This window comes from Fukomys damarensis, unplaced genomic scaffold (assembly GCF_012274545.1).
Source record: "Fukomys damarensis isolate Sample0158 unplaced genomic scaffold, DMR_v1.0_HiC HiC_scaffold_1, whole genome shotgun sequence".
Taxonomy (NCBI): Eukaryota; Metazoa; Chordata; class Mammalia; order Rodentia; family Bathyergidae; genus Fukomys; species Fukomys damarensis.
Genome location: NW_022900913.1, coordinates 473,852 through 492,068, shown reverse-complemented (window position 1 = coordinate 492,068; position 18,217 = coordinate 473,852). Strand labels below are relative to the sequence as shown.

The 18,217-nt window shown below is 52.0% G+C and overlaps 2 protein-coding genes across 6 annotated transcripts in view; one reads left to right on the top strand and one right to left on the bottom strand.

Moving 5' to 3' along the window:
- Positions 1-196, bottom strand: part of Trip13 (thyroid hormone receptor interactor 13) — an 18,331-nt gene extending 18,135 nt beyond the window's left edge. Inside the window, exon 1 of the mRNA XM_010607080.2 lies at positions 82-196. Coding sequence (XP_010605382.1) covers positions 82-196 — 115 coding nt within the window. The remainder of the gene's footprint in view (positions 1-81) is intronic.
- On the top strand, positions 97-17,861 carry Brd9 (bromodomain containing 9). 5 transcript variants are annotated; one of them, XM_010644583.1, is made up of 17 exons: positions 97-246; positions 411-625; positions 875-1,007; positions 2,375-2,435; positions 2,913-3,057; positions 4,954-5,064; positions 5,678-5,790; positions 6,759-6,891; positions 7,571-7,646; positions 8,495-8,590; positions 9,577-9,709; positions 10,977-11,088; positions 13,214-13,252; positions 14,040-14,142; positions 15,250-15,417; positions 16,216-16,319; positions 16,411-17,861. In XM_010644583.1, the coding sequence occupies exons 1-16, from the start codon at positions 195-197 to the stop codon at positions 16,314-16,316; spliced, it is 1,791 nt and encodes a 596-aa protein (XP_010642885.1). In that variant the 5' UTR covers positions 97-194; the 3' UTR covers positions 16,317-16,319; positions 16,411-17,861. The 5 variants fall into 5 exon arrangements, with proteins under 5 accessions (XP_010642885.1, XP_010642813.1, XP_010642734.1 ...); XM_010644511.1 differs by having other exon boundaries at positions 5,675-5,790; XM_010644432.1 differs by having other exon boundaries at positions 5,657-5,790.
- The last annotated feature ends 356 nt before the right edge of the window (positions 17,862-18,217 follow it).

Below are 18,217 nucleotides of genomic sequence, written 5' to 3'. Positions count from 1 at the left end.
AACTCGGCGCCACCCAGTCCGACAGGGCTTCGAATCTGCCGCGCGCGGCGCGCCGCCCTTTGACCCGGAAGCTCTCGTTACCCCGCTCCCCGACCCGGAAGTGCTCGGCGGCGCGGTCGTTTCCGTCATGCGCAAACCGGTCCCCTGGCTGGGGCGCTCCATTGGGTCTGTGGTCTACGTCTGCAGTCTCAGCCATGGGAAAGAAGCACAAGAAGCACAAAGCGGAGTGGCGTTCGTCCTACGAGGGTGCGGCGACCGGAGCCGGGGGCGGGCCAGAGGGGCGGGCAGGAAGCCGCCTGCTGGGGCGGGCTCGGGAGAAGACTTCCGCCTCCTGGCACCATCAGTTGGCACCTGTCCTCCACCGGGTCCGCACGGCTCACCAAAGATGCTGTGGTTCTGTATGTTCGCAGATTACGCGGACGCGCCGTTGGAGAAGCCGCTGAAGCTGGTGCTCAAGGTTGGGGGCAGTGAGGTGACCGAGCTCTCGGGGTCCGGCCACGACTCTAGCTACTACGACGACAGGTCAGACCACGAGCGGGAGAGGCACCGGGAAAAGAAGAAGAAAAAGAAAAAGAAGGCGGAGAAGGAAAAGCATCTTGATGATGAGGAGAGGAGGAAGCGGAAAGTAAGGGGATCAGCGGCCACCCGGCCAGGGTCACAGGTTGCCTGTGGCTGTCCCTTTGGTGGGGATCCAGGAGCAGAGGAACTCAGGAGGATCCGCAGCAGAGGAGGCTGCGGAATGACAGGGGCATGCTGTCCAATGTGGGTGCATCCCGGAAGGGTTCCCGAGAGAGAGGGCTGTAAGACAGTATAGGGGCACTCTCTAGTCTGGGTGTACCCAGCTGCCCTGCCTCTCACTCCTCTGACTCCATAGGAAGAGAAGAAGCGCAAGCGAGAGAAAGAGCACTGTGACACAGAAGGAGAGGCTGAAGATTTCGACCCTGGAAAGAAGGTGGAGGTGGAGCCTCCCCCAGACCGGCCAGTGCGAGCATGCCGGACCCAGCCAGGCAAGATCCTTCCCTGGTCCCAGGGCTCACTCTGGTCAGACATGCATGGCACTAGGGCCCATTGCCTGGTACCATCTCTCTTCCTACACCAGTGTCTCCTGGATCTGGGGTTCCTCTTGTCTAGAGCAGGGATCTGGAATCCTTTCAAGTAGTGATAGGTGGGAATGGAAGAAGCTGGGTCCTCAGCAAAATTTCTTTCCCGGGTACCTTATGCCATGGTGTTTGGCTAATTTCTACTGGCAGTGTACAGCCCACGACTGTAATCTTCATGGCCCAAGTTTACTTATATAGGATCTGCCGAGGCTTTGTGCTGAGGAAAGTCTTGTCTCCCTCTAGTGATCTGCAGGGTCTCTTGGTTCTTGGGGGGCAGGAAAAACAAAACAGCTGGGGATTGGAATGTAGGACATCAGGGACAGGCCAGAGGGAGGCTAGAGCTGGAATTGGTTATTCTTGCCATCAGAAGCCATGTGCATGTGCTGGCTCACCCAAGGGAAAGTACTGTGGTGCTCACAGCTTCTTGGTCTCTGTGGCCACTTTTCAGAGTATCTTCCTTTGACTGTGGACATGGCCCCCTCTGATTTTTAGGGGCTGGTGGTAGCTGCTGCTGCTGACCTGTGGAGAGGAGTACCACTTCCTAGTGCTTCCTCTCCTTGTGAAGATCATTGCCATGGTGAACAGCAGCACTCGGGGTGGATCCTGGGCCTGTTGATAAGGAAAGTGAGACACGAAACAGCAGTCAGACAGACCTGTCTATAGAGTTAGCACAGTTGCTGAAAATCGCCAGTTTGATCTGCTTAACTGCCCATTTGGTGGCCTGTCCGTCTCCTACCCTTGGGATACCTCAGAGTTAGTGATTCCTATGGCAGTTTGGGGCAGACCCTGCTCAATGAGGAGTATCACTGTCAGGCTGACAGTGGGCCCAGAGATGAAGTTGACAGCTGCAGCTGTCAGAAGAACCCCTGTGTGGTGTGTGCATTCCCATACTGTAGATGAGGACCAGAGGTTGAACAATCTCTGGTAAATAACAAAAAGGGAATCCAGGATCAGCCTGTGTGTCCAAGCCGTTGTTCCTGCTGTACCTGATTTAGAACATACCCAGTTTGATAATGGTGGGAGCTGAGAACAGCTTGATGAGTAGCAGTTCCATGAGACTGAATTGAGGGCCTTTTGGACTGACGTGGTGGATCCTTCCCTACCCACCAAGCTTCGTGGGAGCTATGTTGTGGGTTTAACTTCAAGTCTTCAGTTCTTCCTTGGGCATACAGTGCTGTAGAACTCCAAATGTAACTAAGAATTGAAATTGAGATTCTTTAGAAAAGTAATTTTAGAATCTGTTGAACTTGATTGTTTTCTTTTTAATTTGCTAGCTGAGAATGAGAGCACACCTATTCAGCAGCTCCTGGAGCACTTCCTCCGCCAGCTTCAGAGGTATGCCTCACCTTGGTGCTTAGAAGGGCCTGTCTGGGGACCTGTGAGGCGACACCTTCCTTTCTGAGGTGTTACTCCCACCCCCAGCCCATCACCTGGGATGCAGGCTTCACCTTAAGTAGTTAGCAACTGTCCTCTTGGGGTGGGCAAACACTATGAAGCAAAAGCCAGGACTTCCTAGCTGGACGGCAGGCAGAAGGGCCATGGACTCCTCAGCTCTGCCCTGGAGGTCGTCCATAGTGGGATGAGGCAGACATCAGGGTTGTCTTGGTCTTCCTTATCAGGGCTAGAGCCCGGACACTGATAATGGGATATGTATCAGATCAGACACCTACACAAACTTTTAAAGTTATTTTTTGCTTTTAACCAAAATTAAAACTTGGTCAGTTGTATTAAACTTTTGATTGTAATGAATTTTGTGTCACTTCAAAATCTAGCCTTTAGAATTTCCCACTTTAAAGTTGTCTTTGCTTTCAGAAAAGACCCTCATGGATTTTTTGCTTTTCCTGTGACGGATGCAATTGCTCCTGGATATTCAATGATAATAAAGCATCCAATGGACTTTGGCACAATGAAAGACAAAATCGTAGCTAATGAATACAAATCAGTCACAGAATTTAAGGTAAATTAATTTCATTTTCTGAAACAATTGTGACAAAGCGGCATGGGGGGGGGTAAACATTTCCTTCACCTCTCATTGTTTGCAGTTGGATGGCAGCTCTGTCTGGGTGATGGTTCATGGAAGTCAGGGATACATGTTTGTTGGAAACGTTTTCTCTGTGTTTCCGAGAAGCTGCATGCTGTGTGCTCTCACAAATGGGTTTCCTCTTTTCTTGTTTTTAAAGTTACTATATTGGTGTAGATCAGTCAGTGATGTATCTAGTTTGGCCTGGCTCAAGAATGGAAATGTTTAGAAGCATGATTTTCCTGATTTTTAGCTTGTTTTGTAAAAATTAGGCATTTAATTTTATTATGTTTTGAATATTTGTATCTCTTGTTTCACTTTAACTCTGCTTCTTTGTTCTGGCCAGGCAAATTAGAAAGTGCTTACTGGCTTGGCAGCAAGGCTCAAGGCTGAAGGAATACTTGGTGATGTTGCCATTAGTATTAGGAGGGGCATTGGTTTTCTTTCGTGGGTTGAGTGATTCTGGAAAAGCTTGTCTTTCTGTTCGTGATTAGTGAAGACGTTTACTGACTGAGAAATAACATGCCAGCCTAAGGGGTGTGGGGGAGTCACATTCCTTAGAAGAGCCTGGCGAGGTCGGAGGGGAGCTTGTCAAGCGTTTGCATCCAGGCCCTCAATTTCCTAGTTGTGCCCCCTGCATGTCACTCTGAGTGACAGACCCATGAGGTGAACAGTGTCCCTCCATCACATAACCAGTAGAGTGAGACCTGTCCTGCTTGCACTGTGGGGCCCAGAACAGTGACATGGCGAGGGTACTCGCAGATGGGGCCTGCATCTCCATACTAATTCCAGCTTGCCTATTAGAGGCATCTCCTGAGAAATTGGTGACAATTAAGTAGTAGTATTTCTTAAGGAAATTCATTTTTTATCTTAAAGTGTTAGGTTGTCCTTATTTTCAAAAAGGTATTTTTCTGTAGACAGAATTTTAAATTCTGGATGGAAAAACCAGAGGTAGAGGACATGCCAGATGCCAGATGTGTTACTACTTCTTCTTTTTTTTTTTTTATTCATTAAGTTTGTTGGTACATTTTAGGTATACAATATGATGACGTTCATCATTGGGAATTTGTACCTTTATGTGATATATATTGGTTCTTATTTTTCTTCCTATTTCACATTATCTGTTATACATTTTCACCCTTATTTAGATGTTCAGTGTCTCACACCAAAGAAACTTCGGTATTTACACGTGTGTCTTATTTATTTCATGTATGGCCTCAATATGCATCCATTTAGTTATAAATGTCTCTAGTTTCTCATTCTGTCTGGCTGAATAGTACTCCATTTTATTAAGAAGCTACGTCTTCTTTATCCAGTCTCCACTTGATGGGCAATTAGGCTGTTTTCAAGTTTTAGCTGTTACAAACTGCTGCTATAAACATGGGTGCATATATATTGCTGTAGGAATACTTTTGAGAAGATACCCAGCAGAGGAATAGCTGGGTCAAATGGGACCTCTAATCCTAGTTTTTTGAGGTATCTCTATAAATTCAGATGTGTTACTTCTTGTTCCTGTTGTTTCTGGGTCCCTGATGAAGCAAGAGGGAGCTCATGGAGGGAGGAAGCACAGGATATATACATTTTCTCATAAATGTGTGTGTTATGCTCAAATGCCAGAGACTTTGACCAGCCTTTCCTAGAAAACTTTTCACACAATTGACCCGTGAACAGCTTCAAAATCTCTGCATTCTTAAAAGTTCCTGTTAGATTAAAGAGCAGCTTTCTTTTCCACTTAATTTCAGCCTTTCCCTTGGCCTCTTGACAGGAGTAGAGAACTCTGCTGTTTTCTGTGTGGCATCTCAAACTTGACAAAATCCTTCTGTTTCTTCTCAGGCAGATTTCAAACTGATGTGTGATAATGCAATGACCTACAATAGACCAGACACTGTATACTACAAGTTAGCCAAGAAGATCCTCCACGCAGGCTTTAAGATGATGAGCAAAGTAAGAAACCCACTAACACAGCGAGCCAAGAGCCAGAGTTGTGTTCTAACTTTCTGTGCCCATCAGACTCACGTGAATGACATGCTCCATCATGCCACGCCCCAGGCTGACCTCCTGCTCCAGGGCTGCCCTCTCCTCACGCGCTGCCCCCTGCCCCTGCCTGTGACTCAAGTGCTGCCTCCCTTGGGACTGGAAAGTACTAGGTCTGGGGGTCAGGCTCACTGGGCTGCACCCTGTCCTGCAAGTTTGTCTTGTGGCATCCTCCTGGAACCCAGGTGGCACATGCTTGTCTTCCTGGCTGTCCTGAGTGGGTCCAGTCTGCTGTGAGCCAGGAGCATGCATCCCCTGAAGTGAGGGCACTGACTGTGCTCTGGCTGTCCCCCTCTACAAGCTCTGGGCTGTGCCTTTGGCACCAAGCCCCACAGCAGCCAGCAGCAGCGCCTGGGCACTAGGTCAGGTGGGGGAGGCATGGCCATCCATCCCATGCCATCGTCAGGCTCCGTGGCTGAGGGAGAGGTAAAGTCCTGCTGCTCTTCCTTTCTGATTCTAGGAGCGGCTGTTAGCTCTGAAGCGCAGCATGTCGTTTATGCAGGACATGGATTTCTCTCAGCAGGCGGCTCTCTTGGGCAGCGAGGACACGGCCGTTGAGGAGCCTGTTCCTGAGGTTGTCCCAGTGCAAGTAGAAACTGCCAAGAAATCCAAAAAGCCGAGTAGAGAAGTCATCAGGTAAGGTGTGTGGGAGGCGTGCCACCAAGAGAAGGGGGGGCAAGGAAGACCTACGTGCAGCCTGGGCTGGAATGCCTTCCCAGACCAGCAGCTGCCCAGCCAAGGCCACGGGGACCATGTTGCATGGCCCTGTCAGCGTTTCACTCAGAGGTGCCTGCAGACAGTTTGGTGTAGTGGTCTGGACACCCACCACGTGCTGCTGCTCTGTCTTGCCACTGTCCTGGCAACTAGAGCACCCATGGATATGGGAGACAGTGGTCTTCCTGGTCCTCGTGGTCCTCGGACCTACAGAGAGAGTCTTGCCATCTAGCACATGAGGTCAGTGGCAGAACTGTAGTGTTTATTCTGAGTCTGCAAACCTCAGTCTGGGCCTCAGGACTGACATTCACCCCACACTGTTGTGTCATGGACCACACATGTTCCGGCCCAGTGCTAAGGTTCCCTGAGCCATGGCTTAACAACACCTTCTTGCCGTGCAGATTTCTAGGGTGTCACTGTGGGGTGACTTGGCAGGGTGCTCAGGGCAGGGCCTGTTCTCAGGGCAGAGAGGTACCACCACCCCTCTGCCTTCCATAGGAGGCGGGTATCTCCTCCGGCACTATGCCCAGAAGCGGTTGGCTGTTGGAGTGAAACTGCTCTGTGGGGATCCCTGAGCAACTTCTCAGCCTTACCCAACCCATAAGGGGTGTCATGCTGCTTTTCCTGAGGAAGCTTTGATGCCTGAATCATGCAGTGTCCGTCACTTTACTTCTTTTGTTCTCATGGTGACAAAAGTGGAAATTAGGAGGGTGCTGGCCTGTACGGACTCCTCATTCCAAGAAGGCAGGCTGTTTTGTTGAGATCAGAGGCATCAGGGGTCACCCCACATCACTGCAAGCCATGTGTGGGGAGTGTGGGTAGAAGCCAGGCTGGGGACTGACCTGTGGGACAGGGCAGTGCCTGAGTAATGCCCGGCCCCTGCCTTGCAGCTGCATGTTTGAGCCCGAAGGGAATGCCTGCAGCCTGACGGACAGCACCGCGGAGGAGCACGTCTTGGCGCTGGTGGAGCACGCAGCCGACGAGGCGCGAGACAGGATCAACAGGTTCCTGCCAGGAGGCAAGGTAGCCACTTGGCTGCAAGCATGCATGTGACTCTGACGCCAGGCACAGACATTAGTCTGGTTGCCACCATTGCACCGTGGGACATGGAGTATCACAGTAGCATCCAGGCCAGGAGCTGGTTGGCGCTTTGTTCCTGGTCCCATTTCCTCATTAGGGGCCCAGACGACCGATGGCAGGGCTGCCATGAGTATTGTGTGCTGTGTTTACACCGAATTCTGCACGTGGTCAGGGACACATGCCAACTTGTCACCCCACTGCTTGGTGGAAGCCCTGCCCTCTAGGCTCCCTGTAGGCCAAGCTCCCTCTGCAGGATTTGCAGCCTTTCCCCGTGTGTCTAGGGCTTCGTGTGCACCATGTCGCAGCTGCCTCCTGCCCCACACGTGTACAGTCCTTCATGTCCCTCCCTACATGGGTGTATCTTCTCCCGGGGTCTTCTCAGTGGCCTGCAGGCTGGCCATTCTATGTGATGCTGTCCACGGGTACACTTGCCCAGCTCGCTTTGGTTGGGCCTAGGGACAGTAACGGTGTTGTTTTGGAAGTACTGTGTGGAAGGTCCGACATCCTGAGCAGTGCTCTCATTGCACACTGTGCAGCAGACAGGCTCAGTCCAGGGCCCATGTGAGGAGGAGGCGCTGGGCTGGCTCACAGAGGGCCTGCTCAGCGTGTAACTCCCTTACAGATGGGCTACCTGAAGAAGCTGGGAGACGGAAGCCTGCTGTACAGTGTAGTGAATGCGGCTGAGCCTGATGTCGAGGGTGAGTGCCTGCCCTGCCACCTCTCTGCTGCCTGTAGGCGGCCTCTGACCTCATGGCCAGAGACCCATTCATGTACCCACGCTGCTGTGAAGGACAGCAGAGCAGCCCTGCAGCCTCCTATGTGTGCCCTTGGCGGCGCCCCCAAGTGGGTAGAGCCTGCAGGTGAGGCTACACCCTGGGAGCTGCTGGGATGCTGGTGGTGGGAACACTGTGGCAGGTCAGTGGTTGGAAGAAGCACAGTCACACGCAGCATCTCGGAGAGGACAGAGGCTGTCCTCACATGTGGCCTGTGGGACTGAGGTGCACCCCTAGGTACCCTTGGGCAGGAAAAGGCATTGGCAAGGCTGCTGAGGCTCCCTGCTCTGCCATCATCTCACCAAGAGGTGGGCCGCTCTCCTTCCCCCTAGCCTTCCATTCATGGTCTCCTGCTCATCACTTTTAGCAGGAATGCAGTGTGTTCTTCATAGAGATGAGGTGCCTAGCTCTCAGATTAGAGAGGTGATGTGGAGTTGAGGTCCATGGGAGCTTGTGGTGTGACAGCGTAGCACGCCTGCACTGGGGTGGACAAGCAAACAGTTGGATGCCAGGTGGGCTAGGTCTCCTTGCAGTATGGAGCTGGCAGTTTGGAAATATTAAACACTGCTGATACGATGGCCAGAGGTACATATTTTCATTTTATCGACCTTAGCTACTTGTGAAGTGAAATTGGTACAGGTACCTTGAGGGATGCTGGTTACCCTTTGTAAGCTGGTTCTGAGATGGTTGTTCTAGAGTCTCTGTCTTCTGTCCCCCTGCTCCCTGTGCTGAAGAGTGAATGTGACCCCTCACACCTCTCATGTCCCCTGTAGAAGAGGAGACGCACCCTGTGGACCTGAGCTCACTCTCCAGCAAGCTGCTCCCGGGCTTTACAACGTTGGGCTTCAAAGATGAGAGGAGAAACAAAGGTAAATGTGGAGGAGCCCCCAAAGTCTGGGGGGACCTGTCTGATGTTGCAGGTGCTGAAATCTCCAGTCCCTTCAAGAGTTTCCTCACATGACTTTTTTCGCTGTGTCTGGATTCAGATTTTAAAATTAGGACTGGTTGAAGTAATGGGAATAAAAATTATATTGAGTAAGTTCTTTCTTTGCTCTTTTCTTTTGTCCATGCGTATTTTCGTCCACGCATGAGTGTCTCTGCTTGGTCTGGGGATGCATGTTTTCCTGTATGTGTGCTTGTGGTAAGCTTTCTTGGTGTGAGTGTGCTCCAGTGCACGTATTGTGAGACTGGTGGCCAGGCAGTGGTTCCTTGGCCCTCTCTGGGGAGGAACATTTCTTCCTACTCGGAGGCTGTGTAGCCATCTCAGTTCAGATCTGGATGACCTGCAGTGAAGTGTTTTCTAACTTTATCTGAGGTGCAGAAATGTGTTAGAAACGTAAAGTGAACACTTTGATTCACACCCCCTGGATTTAGCATTTCCTTTGGTTTACTGTCCCTGGATCTTTTTCAGAACACCCTTTCTAGGGATCAGGATGTGTCCCCGCTTTTCCCCTTCTTCTGTCTGTTGCTCCCTGTGAGGCCCTGCCTATGCTGTGGTGGGTCACCCCACTCAGGCAGCTCCCTGGAAATGTGCCATCTCCCCGAGGTTGGATAGCTGTGGCCTGGGCTTGAGTATCTTTCTGGGACCCTCTTCTTTTGCTGTGGGTGTTGAAATTCTCCTGTGTTTGGGCCTCCGTTAAGTGGACTCATTCCATGTCCTTGGGCAAAACCAGCCCGTTAGGCTCATTTCCTGCAGCATCTGCCAGCAGGGATTGTGCCCCTTTGGTAGCAGAGGCACTAGGAGTGCTTTGTGGAGACGGGGAGATAAGGGGCGGGGAACCAGAAAGAGAACTGCATGTGGGCATGCTGGGTGCCCTTGAGCCTGAAATGGTGCCCCTTGTTTTCTCCTCCTTAGTCACGTTCCTCTCCAATGCCAGCACTGGCCTCTCCATGCAGAATAACTCTGTGTTTGGTGACTTGAAGTCGGATGAGATGGAGCTGCTATATTCGGCCTACGGGGATGAGACGGGTGTGCAGTGTGCGCTGAGGTGAGCCTGGCTCGCAGATGGCCCTGCCTGCAAGGGAGCCCCCTTGCTGTGCGGTGCATGAAGTTTCCCAGGGTGTGGTTTAGGGCCCACCTCTGTGCCTGCAGGGAGACAGGCCACAGGTGCAAAAGGGCAGCAGAAATTCCACATGATTAGCTGTCCACCCTGACCTGCCACAGGCTGTGTTGAAATGCAGATAACTCAATCACAGTTTGTTTGTTTGTTTGTTTTCCGGTACTGAGGACCGAACTCACCACCTTGTGCTTGCAAGACAGGTGCGGTGTCAGTGAGCTAAATACCCAGCCCCTCCTAGTTTTGAGTTGGTGATGATCCAGGCTGCAGCTTTATAAAGAGTCTCTGTATTTCACTGATTGTGCTTTTTTGTGTCAGTCATATTGTAATGTGTTTGTTAGTGGTTATGTGAGTCAGCTAGGGCCGCTGTGACAAAGTTCTACAGCTGGGGTATGGACAGTGTTTATCCTCATAGCCTTGGAGGCTGGAAGTCTGAGATTAGGTGTGAGGACGTTTGGTTTGGCTGGTATAGATGCCATCTTCTCCCTGTCTCCTCCTTGATCCTCCCTCTGTTCGAGCCTGTGTGTCCTGACCAGCTCTCCTAGAAGGAGAGCTTACCTTCACTGCCTATCTGAAGACCCCGTGCAGGCCTTTATTCCCGTCTGAGAGGGGCCACGTGGTCCTCTGCAGTCATAGTTTAGCATCCCTGGTTCAGGCCTGGGTTCCTTGGGATCGCCACTTCCTAGCAGCCCTCCGTGTTCCTCCTGTCCTCCAGGCCTTTGAAATCTGTGGAGCCCTTGAGCCATGCTTGGTGCAGTGATTCTAAGACTGTGGGTTGTTTTTCCCTGCCTGCTTCTTGGAGTTTATTAATGCACTGGTACTGCCCCACCTATTGCACTCAGTTCAGCATCCTTCCAGTTTGCTTGTCATTTAGATCCTGGACCAGGAGGTGTGGGGACCCTCCATCTGCAGAAGTTATGTGCTGGTATTACTTTCATATGGGTTGTGTGCACATTTTGTGTCTACACTACTTCCCATCATTGTTTTCAAAATTCCCTGAAGAGCCTTTCACCCAGCTTTGGTTGTAGGCCACAGTGACGGTCTAATGAAAGCCAAGAGTCCACCTTCAGCTTACTGTATAGTGCCCCTAGGCACTACACAGGCATGGACGGTGGCCGCTGCTCAGGACCACCATCACTGGCAGCTAAGGGCTCCAGATTAGGGATATGCCTTGTCAACCTGTCTTACGTTCTTCCAGCCTTCAGGAGTTCGTGAAAGATGCTGGGAGCTACAGCAAGAAGATGGTGGATGATCTCCTAGACCAGATCACAGGCGGAGACCACTCTCGGATGCTCCTCCAGCTGAAGCAGGTGGGCTGCGTGGGGGACACTGCAGTGGTGCAGGTTCTTGCCTCACTTGGGGCTTTGCCCCTGTGGAAAAGCCCACCCCACCCAACTGGTTCCCAGGGAAGAGTGACTTGAGGCTGCTCTTCTCTTACTGGTTTTAATTTTTGCTTTAAAAAGTTAGTTACCTGGGGCTGGGGATTTAGCTCAGTGATTCTGCTGCCTGCCTCACAAGCACAAGGTCCTGAGTTCAGTGTCCAGCACCTGGTGGAGGAACTTGTCACATGGGTATCGTGTGTGGCACCCTTCCTGAGTTTTCATCTCCAGGATTCCATTTGGTTCTTTTTTGCATCTTCCATGCTCTTGCATTGTTCATCTTTCCTTTTAATCTTGAGCACGTTCATCACATTTACTGTGGCTGCTTTTGAAACCCTCATCCCTGGACCTGCCTTGGGTTTGTCATTCGTCCTTGGCTGCTCCCACGCACCCCACAGCTCTGATTGGTGCTCAGACCTGTGTAGACCAGCCACGTGCAGCTTCTGAGAACTGTGAATGTGCATGTTGGAATTTAGATGTGAGCGAGAACTTTAAAGACCAACAGAAAACAAACAAAAAAATGGATTAACTATTTTACATGAGTTATATTAGGATACAAATGTTTTCTGTGTATCAGATAAGTAAATGTTAAAATTAATTACTCTAGGGCCGGGGATTTAGCTAAGTGGTTCCACCGCCTGCATCGCAAGCACAAGGACCCAGATTTGATCCCCGGTACCTCCCCCCAAAATTAATTACGCTTAATTAAGAGTATTTTTGATGTGCTATTAGAGAATTTCAAATTAGATGTGTATTTACAGTGTATTTCTGTTGGGCAGGGCTGGTTGAATTTCTCCCACCTGGGTCATGGGGATCAAACCAAGGGCCTCGTGCATGGTGGGCAAGCACTGAACCACGGAGCTCTATCTCTAGCCCAAGACTGGTTGGATTCTTTTGTCTTTCAAAGGCTATTGACATTTCTTTAGGCTGGAAGTTAGTTTATTGGGCATCACTTGGCCCAGCAGGCCTTTGTGGTGGGGTAGCTTGGCTTCGGCGCTAAGGAGCGGCACCATGGGTCTCTTCCGGTGGCCCAAGCTTCCTGTGGGGTCTCTGTGCTGTCTTTGAGGGCTGTCAGAGTGCTTGGCCCGCAGTGCTCACTGTGGTTCTGACCTGAGTCTTCCATTGTCGGCGCCAGTCCTCTCAGAGCTGTACTGCAGCCATGAGCTCAGCACCTGCTCTGGCCCCGTCCTTGTGCAGGTGGGAAGCCAGGCTCAGAGCACAACATTGCCCGGCCTGCAGTACAACAAGTGAGGCCACTCCCCGTGGCCCTGACACGTGGTCACTCTGTCAGCTAGCTGTGGACCCCAGTTCAGCCACTTTTCAGAGAGTGAGCAATCTGGAGTTGAAGTTGAATAATTCCAGGTGCTCCACCAAATTAAATGATAAAGCATGTGGTATAGCAGAAAGCTTTTATGAGCAAACAGACCTTCCTTAAAATAACGGCCACATTTCTGATGAAAATTTGGTAGAAATCACAATGTCACAATCTGAGCTGTTCTTTTGAGACAAAAGATCATAGATTTGTGTGTGCATGCTGAATGCCTGTGTCTGAAGAATGTTCACAAAACTAAGGCATTTTTAAGGGAATTCTTCTGCTGGAGCGCAAGACGAGGGTGCTGTGGAGGACATACAGCTCTGTCCACCTGTGCAGGTGCTGCCAGGGCTCCGTCTGTCCCAGCGCGCCTGTCCCCACAGCTCCACCAGGCTCTGCACTTGGTCACACTTGAGTTTAAACCACTGGGCCTGTTTTTTCCTCCGAGTTGCCCTTTTTTATTTTAAAAATCCTCAGCTGCTAATAGCCTTGGGAACCCACTTGCCCCCACACCCTCCTCCCACCCTGCCAGCCCCTCTGGCACAGCCACCTTACATTTTGAAGAGCCTAGCGAGACCCCTCCGCCCACAGGCATAGCAAGGCTGTGAGTAGCAGGGCCCAGGCCAAGAATGAGCCATTGTAATTTCGTGTGTATATGTGTTTATGTACGTGTGTGCAGCCCAACAAACTGCCCTTCATGTACAATTGCTGTGGACAAACTGGTGTCCGCTTTGTTCTTTCCAGAGGAGAAATGTGCCTGCGCGAGCTGTGGACGAAATGAAGGTGGGTTTCTCAAGCCAGTAAGAGCCCTCGACTCTTGCAGGGAGGGCACGTCAGCCCTGGCCGTGGTGCATCAGGGCCTGTCATCCACTGGCAGCTGGCTCGTGTCTGAGGAGTGATGTTCAGTGGCAGTGCCCTTCCCCACCCGCCATTTGGGTGAATAGAGGGGATGGGGTGGAGCTACAGTACTTCCCTCCCAAGTCCAGAAACAAGAATTTGAGAATACCAGTTCCACAGGTGCTGTCAGAGATTGGGGGCTGCCAGGCAGGTGTGGCGTGCAACAGAGCCTGGTCAGCAGTGGAGTGTGTTTCCTCCCTAACAGGTGTAAGGTTGGATTGGGTCCCTGGGCACTTGGAGAGAGGCCTTGGCATGGCTTGAGCAGGTGGACAGCAGGGAAGTGGCTGGAATAGTCTGGATAGCTGCTGGCTCCCTCTTTGGGGTTCCCCTCGAGGAGGAGGGAAGGAAGCCTTGAGTTTGGAATTTGCCACCTCATGCCTCGAAAATGTCCTGGGCCTTGAGATTCGGTGTCTTCTCAGGCATGATGGTGCCCCTATTCTTTTGTTAGCACAGTTCCTGCAGCTGTGCTGCTCTGAGTCAATGCTTCCGGACGTGCACTTGCACATCCATTCATGACCCAAGGCCCTGGCCATGGACTGCAGCTTCAGGGGCCAGGGCTTGATCTGTCCCACACTGCAAAGTGCAGTGACTGCTGCCGCTGGCATGAAGTAGCACTTTTCATTAAGTGTATTTTGGCATCATTTAAGCTTGATGTGTGTCTGGTCTTTTGCAGGTTGGGGACTCTCTGGGAGACAGTGGTGGCTCTGTTCTGGATTTCATGTCGATGAAGTCATATTCTGACGTCTCCTTGGACATCTCCATGCTTAGCTCTCTGGGTGAGTCCTGGGCGCTTCCTGTGTGGCTTCTCACATGGATGCCTGTCTTAGTTACTTTTCTCTCGTGGCTGGTACAAGATACTCGTCACCCAAAGTTAAAGGAGGAAAAGTTTATTTGGCTTGTAGTTCCTAGAGAGTTCAGCCCGTAGTTCGTTGTCTCCAAGGCAGAGGGGTACATGGCAGGAATCTTTTACAAAAAAAAGCAGTTTTTAGGCAGAGGCAGCAAAAGCAAGCAAGGGACCTTAACAGCGTCTTTCTGCCCCTTTTATCTTATCCAGACTACTTAGGGCAGACAGCACTCACACCATTAATCCTAGTTCCTCTGAGCCTAGCATTGCTTCGTCTCACACTCCCACATTGTAGCTCCAGCCACCTCTGAAAAAGGTCCACTTACAACTGCAAGAGGCTGCTAGGGATTTAGCTCAGTGGTGCTGTCACCTGCTTCACAAGTGCAAAGTCCCAAGTTTGATCCCTGGCACCAAAAAAAAAAAAAAAGAATTTTAAATAACTGCATGAGGCTTTGGGGGCCATCTAGACACAAGCCTAGCAGTGCCCCACCACTATCCCAGTGGTGCTGTGGTATATTAGGTTCCTCGAGTTCCATAAAACACTGAACACCCATTAACCTTGAGAAGATGATTGTGGAGGCCAATTGGAGGCTGCTGGAAGCAGGCTGGGCCGAGTAGTTCTGCAGTAGGCTCATCTCAGGACTGGGGAGGGCACAGTCCTGCACTGTCCAGGTCACCCATGTTTTCTGACCTTCAGCCTGGCCTCTAGGTCTGACACTGGCCACGAGCTGGGGTGGCCGCTATTGCCCACTCTGGTAGCTTTCTCATCTTGGAGAGTAGGAGGTTGGTGTTGTGCCCAGGACCCCCTGTGGCATTTGTGCATCGGGTGGCTGTGGTTCCTTGTGGCTCTACTTATGCAAGGGTGGTGGGCACTGCTCCTCAGGCCAGTGTCTGACCATTGCTGTCCTTGAGCTGAGCAGCCTGTCCCAAGCTCCTGCAGCAGTTACCTCACGAGAGCTTGTGGTCCTGGGCAGAGGGTCAGCATCCAGCACACAGTGACCCTGTGGTCCAGGCCATCCGCTCACCTCTGTTCACATAGGGAAGGTGAAGAAGGACCTAGACCATGATGATGGCCACTTGAACCTGGATGAGACAGCGAAGCTCCTGCAAGACCTGCATGAAGCACAGGCAGAGCGAGGTGGCTCCCGGCCATCCTCCAACCTCAGTTCTCTGTCAAACACTTCCGAGAGGGAGCAGCACCCCCCAGGTGGGCCTCTCATGCTGTTGGCAGCATGGACGGTAGCTGAGGTGGACAAAGGCTGGCTTGTGTCCCTGAATCAGGCCCAGGGATGCACGTGGCTTTTGACACATGGCCCTCCATGTCCTGTGAACTCCAGTTCCTGGGTCAGTGCAGACCCACAGCAAGGTGCCCCCAGGTGCTGCTGAGATGAGGGGTGCTGTGTCAGCTAGCTGTCCTCAGCACCTGTGCCCTTCCCAGTTTAGTCTGTGTGTTGGCCAGGGCCGTGTTCTCGGTGGCCCCATGTGTTTCTGTTGGAGAGAGTGTGTGACTATATCTGCCATAGGATAAGCTCAAGGAGAGGCAGAGCCACCTGGCAGCCTCTGGCTACAAGAACACTGGATGCCTACCCTTTGGGTCCTTAAATGTGCTTCAGTTCTCTCTCTCTCTGGTGCTAGGGAGGAAACCCTGGGCCTCATGCATGCTAGGCAAGTGCTCTTCCCTGAGCTGCCAACCCTGACCTAGCTACTGTTCTTTTTTTTGCTCTCACAAGTAAGTACTGAATTACCCCATGGGCAGAATGAATCTTGACATTTTTCTGAGGAGGTGGCACAGAGGCTTGGCTGCAGCCCTCCAAGGAGGACTAGTGCTCTGGGTCGCTCTCACCTTGTGGTCAAGCTGTCAGCCAGGCAGTGCCTGCAGCAGGTCCTGGGCAGCCTTGGGTCTCTGGGAGCCCAGGAGGGGACATCCTCTTTTCCAGTGGTCATACAGGCATCATTGCAAATCCATGGTGTCTGTTGAAATGCCCTGTTTTTCTGCAATTTTCAGGGAGCCCTTCTCGCCTTAGTGTTGGGGAACAGCAGGATGTGACCCACGACCCTTACGAATTCCTTCAGTCTCCAGAACCAGCAGCCTCTGCGAAGAACTAGTTTGTAGGTAGTCTTAAGTGTCTTGTGTTTTGTAAGTTTGGTTTGCTTGTAAAGTCTGTCATGAAAGACTTGACCTGTCCCCTTTGGCCTGCAGCTTGACCCGGGGAGTGGTGTGTACCGTCATGCCTCGTGTCAGGCACACAGAGACCCAGCATTGCCGCTGTAGCCATCACTTGGTGAAGAACACAGTGGTGCAGCCTGCAGCCCGCCATGCAGCTCTGTGATGCCCTCTGCAGTGCCCCCAGCACCAGCCAGCTGGGCCCCTCCACATGGGTGTGGACTACAGGCATGGAGGGCTGCCTAGGTGCCAAGGGACAGGCTAGTTGGCAGCCTGCATCTGTGCCCTCTGTGCCTCGGAGAGTTTCACTGGAAGACAAGCAGCAAATGCCATGAGATCAGCGTCAAGCACAGCAAAACATCTGTGCCTAGCTGTGTTTGTTGGATGCCTATGTGTACCACAGACTGCTCTGGACACATGCCAATAAAGTAGACTGCGAGCTGGCGAGCATGTGCTTGTCCTGCCCAGCTGTGATGCAGCATGCCTATGTGTCCCACAGGCTGCCTTCATGGTGGTAATGTGAGTGTGAAGAACCCACCAGCTGAGGGCAAGATGAGGTTGGACACTTGATCCTCGGAGGAGGCTGTGATGGACCCATGGGGTAGCACCTCGTGCCAGATACCATCATGACTGCCCGAGGCAGGCAAGAGGTGGCTGGACGCCCAGCATCCCACGGAGGTTCCTCTGGATGTCGGTGAAGGAGCCTCAGAGCCATGTGATCGAGTCAGGCAGGGCCAGACTTATACCCTAGAGGGCCAGGAGGCAAGAGCTTGGCCACATGCACAGCCACTGTGCCCTGGCCCTGGAGCTCCATGGCTCTGCACCTCACACCTCAGCCCCAGGCCAGCACTGGAGCAGGGCTCCTGGAGAGGCAGTGTCGGAGCTGTACACTGCACTGGCCAGCCCTTGGCAGGACCAAGGCTGGGGCTCCCAGACAAACAGCCCTGTTCTGCAGGAGGCCCTGAGAACAGGGCCACTGCCCTGTGAAGTGTCCACACTCACCAGACATAACTTCAGTGTGACACGTGCTACGTGCCTTCTGGGATAGACAGCAAGGCCGGACTTGGGAGCACAGGTGCCTCCTGGGGGCAGCGTCTCACCCTGCAGACAGGAAAGGTCACACCCTGACCACTGAACCCTTGCCGTGAGTACAGATGGAGAGGCAAGAACAAGGTCTTCCTGATGCCTTCTCCATGAAGGAGCAAAGGCCATTGGCCCAAGGCCATTTTTATTTTTAGCCAGACATGCTGGATTACATGCCTGTAGTCCCAGCTGTCTTGGGAAGCTGAGGCAGGAAGATGACAGGTTCAGCCCTGGCCTGGGCAACCTAGTAATTTAGTAAGAACCTGTCTCAGAGGCTTTTGGGTAGCTCAATGTGAAGGCCCTGGGTTCAAACTTCAGTGCCTCCCAAAAAAAAACCTTTTTATTTTTAATTTTGTAAAATGCATAACATAAAGCCTAACTGACTGCTCTGAAGTGCACGGTCACATTGCCTTAAGTGTATTCCAGCTGTTGTGCAGCCACCACCTCTGTCATGGTCCAGAACATTCATTACCCTAAAGAGAAACCCTGTGGCCCCTGGCAGTTGGTGCTTAGACTGGTCTGTGAGGATTTCACGTGAGATCAAACACACGGGCCCCCCTGTGCCGGCGCCCTCTTCTGCCCTTGGGTTCATGTGTGATGCCTGGCCACTTCTGGGGTGGAGCCTGAGGAGGGCTGGGGAGGCCTCCTGGTGCAGACTGCAGGGTCTCTACATCAGAAGAGCCAACCAGGGTGAAGGCATGGGTTATCCACAGGCCGTGGTCTCTCGGGGACAAGGAGACCAGGGTGTACATCCCACAGC

Bases quoted from the DNA above. Each gene is read 5' to 3' on its own strand.
- Brd9 (XM_010644296.1), top strand. From the start codon at position 195: ATGGGAAAGAAGCACAAGAAGCACAAAGCGGAGTGGCGTTCGTCCTAC. The intron at 247-410 runs GTGCGGCGACCG...GTATGTTCGCAG, and splicing joins GTGGCGTTCGTCCTACGAGG to ATTACGCGGACGCGCCGTTG. The intron at 5,791-6,758 runs GTAAGGTGTGTG...CCTGCCTTGCAG, and splicing joins CCGAGTAGAGAAGTCATCAG to CTGCATGTTTGAGCCCGAAG.